General features: G+C 52.4%; 1 protein-coding gene across 1 annotated transcript in view; it reads left to right on the top strand.

Moving 5' to 3' along the window:
• MARK4 (microtubule affinity regulating kinase 4) overlaps nucleotides 1-3,273 on the top strand; it is a 39,044-nt gene extending 35,771 nt beyond the window's left edge. The window contains exon 17 of the mRNA XM_042781246.1: nucleotides 2,937-3,273. Coding sequence (XP_042637180.1) covers nucleotides 2,937-3,273 — 337 coding nt within the window. The remainder of the gene's footprint in view (nucleotides 1-2,936) is intronic.
• The last annotated feature ends 951 nt before the right edge of the window (nucleotides 3,274-4,224 follow it).

The following is a 4,224-nucleotide window of genomic DNA, read 5'->3' as shown; positions in this document are numbered from 1 at the left end:
TCCTCTAGGGGCGCTGTGAGTCGGCATCAGCTTGACAGCAGTGAGTTTGGTTTGGGTCCACCTTTCAGCAGCACTGCAGTTCTAAATGGAGTGAAATCATCACTACTCACCTAGTGAACCGTGTCTTTTTGCTCTCTAGGCTACATTAAACTACTCTCTTCCTCATGTTTCGCTTGGCCAAGGGTATTAACCCATTGAAGTCTCAGTTCCCAAATTGTGCACCAGGGTGTTACAGAGATGCCATGGGATTTCAGAGTCTCAAGGGGAATTCAGTGATGCCTGGCATCTGTCACACGCAGCCTGACACCGACATAGCTCAGTTTCCACATTCGATGCACTGCTTCTATTTTGATGACATCATCCCTTTGAGAATCTGGCTTGCTTGGCGGTGGCTGTGCTCAACACAAGTGCTGAGTGAGAGTCAGTGTGGAGTAGGAAATGAGGGTGGTGGTGTCCAGTCAGACTGCAGGGTTTGAGAAGTTGTGCAGTGTCCAGCGAGCACACACAACCCATTACTAAGTAATTCCGATTACATGAGAATGAAATAAAAGCTTTTTTCTTTTTTTAAAAAAAAAAAAAAACAGTAAGTATCCCCATATATCCTGAAATGCCTTATGGGCCATGGGATTTTTGTGAATTTTGATTGTAATATTAAAAAAAAAATGCTGTTGAGTTTATTCTGAGTCATGTTGTTGTTGTTATGTGCCACCTAGTCGGACCCGACTCATAGCAACCCCTCCTTGGGGTTCCAAGGCAGTATCACTACGGAAGTAGATTGCCCAACCTTCCTTCTGAGGAGTGGCTGGTGGGTTTGAACCGCCAGCCTTCTGGTTAGCAGTCAAGTGCCTTAGGTACTGCGCTACCAGAGCTCCTAATATAATATTCTGACTCATGTTGTTGTTACGTGCCATTGAGTCAGACCTGACTCACAGCGACCCCTCCTTGGGTTTCCAAGACAGTATCACTACGGAAGTAGATTGCCCCATCTTCCTTCCGAGGAGTGGCTGGTGGGTTTGAACCGCCAGCCTTCTGGTTAGCAGTCAAGTGCCTTAGGCACTATGCTACCAGAGCTCCCTAGTGTCCCTTTAAAACAGAGTAGATGAGACTATGGCCCCTAGTTGCCCTTCGGGTTGGGAATTGAACCCACACCTGTGGCTTCCAGCCAAACAAAAGACAGGCATATGAGCTGAACATTTACCTGAGGTAGACACACTCCTTGGAGAGAACAGTTATGGGAGAAGGAAGGGCTGTGTATGCACAGGGAGACAGCTCAGGGGGCAGGAGTGCATGGAGGGATGGACACAGGGAAGAGGTAACTATCAGGAGGAAGTGGGAGGAGAGCTGTTGCATTAGGGTAAATTGTGGTCAATGTCATGAGACAAAGTATACGTGAGCTGCTGTATGGAAAGTGAATTTACTCTGTAAACTTTCACCCAAATCACAATTTAAAAAAAAAAGAAAAAGAGGAAACAGTAGAACTGCCCCCACAGGGTTTTCCAAGGCTGTCAATCTTTACAGAAGCAAAGCCTAAATCAAACCAATGCTGTTTAGTTGATTCTGACTCACAGCGCCCCTAGAGGACAGAGTCGAACTGCCCCACAGAGTTTTCAAGGCTGTCAATCTTTATGATAGCAGACTGATCCATCTATCTCCTGCAGAGCAGCTGGTGGCTTTGAACTACCAACCTTTCAGTTAGCAGTAGAGAGTGCTTACCCACTGTGCCACCAGTACTCCAATGTATACAATGTATAATTTACAAAGATCCATCACCACTTCCCTGTTAGAAAGAAAAGAAAATGGGGAAGATCCCTTGGACTAATGATTATGAATCCACAGTAAAATAGTAGTTTTCTTTTTAAATTACAAAAAAAAAAAAAGTCCCCAGAAATTCCCACATACAACTTGGGGCCAACTGCTCCAAGTGATAATCCCTGGTCTGCAGTGAGGAGGTTTGGTCTTCCAAGGGTAAAGCATCTCTTACCAGAGAAGAATGTATTAGTTAGGCAATAAGCTCAGCTGCTGTAACAAAGAAACCCCACATTACAGTGGAGTAGTAACATAGGAGAGTGGTGGTTCAGTGGTGAAATTCTTGCCTTCCATGCCAGAGACCTGGGTTCAATTCCAGCCCAGTGCACCTCATGCACAGCCTATCAGTGGAGGCTTCCAGTGTTGCTGGGATGCTGAGGAGGTTTTGGTGGAGATTCCAGACTAAGATGGAATAGGAAGAGAAGCCTGGTGTTTTCCTAACGAAAAAACAGCCAGGGAAATACCTTATGGATCCAACCTGCAGCTGACCGTGGGGATGGTGGAGGACCTGGTGGTATTTCATTCCATCGCTTGCCGGAGTCGTCAGGAGTCAGGGGCTGGCCTAATGTCAGCTAACCACGACAACAATGTAAGATAGGAATCAGTTTCTTTCCCACCTAAACCACTTGGCCAGGCCTCGTCTATGTGATCATTGAAATACCCAGAGTTCTTTGCTTTGTTCCCCATCCCTGAGCCCTGTTGTCCCAGTGACAGTTGACTGTTGGCTCGTGCTACAGCCAGGCTCCAGCTGACAGGTGGTGAGGATAGACTCCAGGGCATGCAGTTTCCTTTTAAAGGAGGTGATGTGGAAGTTATACACATCACTTCCACTTGGATCCCAGAATTCAGAGACAAGGCTACACCAGGCCACTGAGGACCGCTGAGGAGGCTGGGAAATGTAGTCTTTCACTGGGCAGCTGTCTGGCCCTCTGAAACACTGCCCCTGGGGAGGTTGGGAAATGTAGTCTCTTGCTGGGCATCTGTCCGTCCAGCTGAAACTGAAGGAGAAAGGGGAGAACGCGCTTTGAGGGGATAGCTCGGAGTGTCCTAGAGCGAGGAGAACTGTCCCCTCTGCCCTCGACTGGCCTTCTCCTCTCCCAGCCTTGACTGCCCATCTCTTCTCATCCCAGTTGCCATCTACCTTGGGATCAAGCGGAAACCGCCCCCCGGCTGCTCCGATTCCCCTGGAGTGTGAAGCTGACCAGCTCACGTCCTCCCGAGGCCCTGATGGCGGCCCTGCGCCAGGCCACGGCGGCTGCCCGCTGCCGCTGCCGCCAGCCACAGCCGTTCCTGCTGGCCTGCCTGCACGGGGGTGCGGGCGGGCCCGAGCCCCTGTCCCACTTCGAAGTGGAGGTCTGCCAGCTGCCCCGGCCGGGCCTACGGGGAGTTCTCTTCCGTCGTGTGGCGGGCACCGCCCTGGCCTTCCGCACCCTTGTCACCCGCATCTCCAACGACCTCGAGCTCTGAGATGCCACGGCTCCGGGCCTCTCCCTCTTCCTCTCTCCAACCACCCCGTCGCTCCTGCAGGAGAGGGAGGGGGCTGTCCCTTTGTCTTCGCCTCCGTTTCCCAGAATGCAGTTGGAGGGCCAAGAACGTTCCCAGCGCTGCTGCGCTCTGCGGCCACTCGGCAGGTCGAGAAGGAAGAGCAGGGGGCGCTGGCACCTTCCTGGGGCCTCCAGCCAGCCTTGCCCCACCTCGCTCTGCCATGGGGTACCTGAGGAGACTTTGGGGGCAGGTCATGGGCAGCAGGGGAAACCAAGGAGACGCTTCCATTCCTCACAAGAGCTCGAGAATTAGTCCTTGGGCAGGGGCAGGGAGAATCGCTGAGCCTAGAGACTGGAGAATTTGGGGGGCCGGGAGTGGGGTCCAGAGAGGCAGACTTTTCCCACCCCCACCCCAGCCCTCACGCTCGACCCCCACCTCCTGCCCCAGGCTGGCGCGGGGCACTTTGTACAAAGCCTTGTAAATATCCCAGCCCCTGCCCTCTGCAGAGGTCTTCGGGGGAAGCTGCCGCGGTCGCCTCTGGGTTTTTAAGTTATTACGTCCCCCACCCTCTTCTTGTCAGCCCCCACCTGCAGCCTGTTGCCCAATAAACTTAGGAGCGTGCCCCCCACGCCGAACCTGGGGTGTTCCTTCCCTCCCCTCACCTGCAAGGGAGACAAAGAGGCGGTGACTCTGGGCCCATAATTCCACCTCTCGGCCTCAAGTTTCTCATCTGCAGAATGGGAACAGTGGGGGTGTGAGAGTCAAGGAAGAGCATGGGACAGAACTCTGGCCTTGACACAAGGCCCCAGCTCCTGTGTTGGGCCCCTGGATCGTCGCTCACACGCCCACCTGCCCGCCTGCCATGGTACACTGGAGACTCAGCCACTTCTTAACGCCAGTAGTACATTTATTCAATAAATAGTCCTTGACCAG

Source organism: Orycteropus afer, unplaced genomic scaffold (assembly GCF_000298275.1).
Source record: "Orycteropus afer afer isolate SDZICR_OR568_19922 unplaced genomic scaffold, OryAfe1.0 scaffold00099, whole genome shotgun sequence".
Lineage (NCBI taxonomy): Eukaryota > Metazoa > Chordata > Mammalia > Tubulidentata > Orycteropodidae > Orycteropus > Orycteropus afer.
The sequence above is the reverse complement of the archived record's forward strand: the minus strand, read 5'-3'. Positions and strand labels throughout refer to the sequence as shown.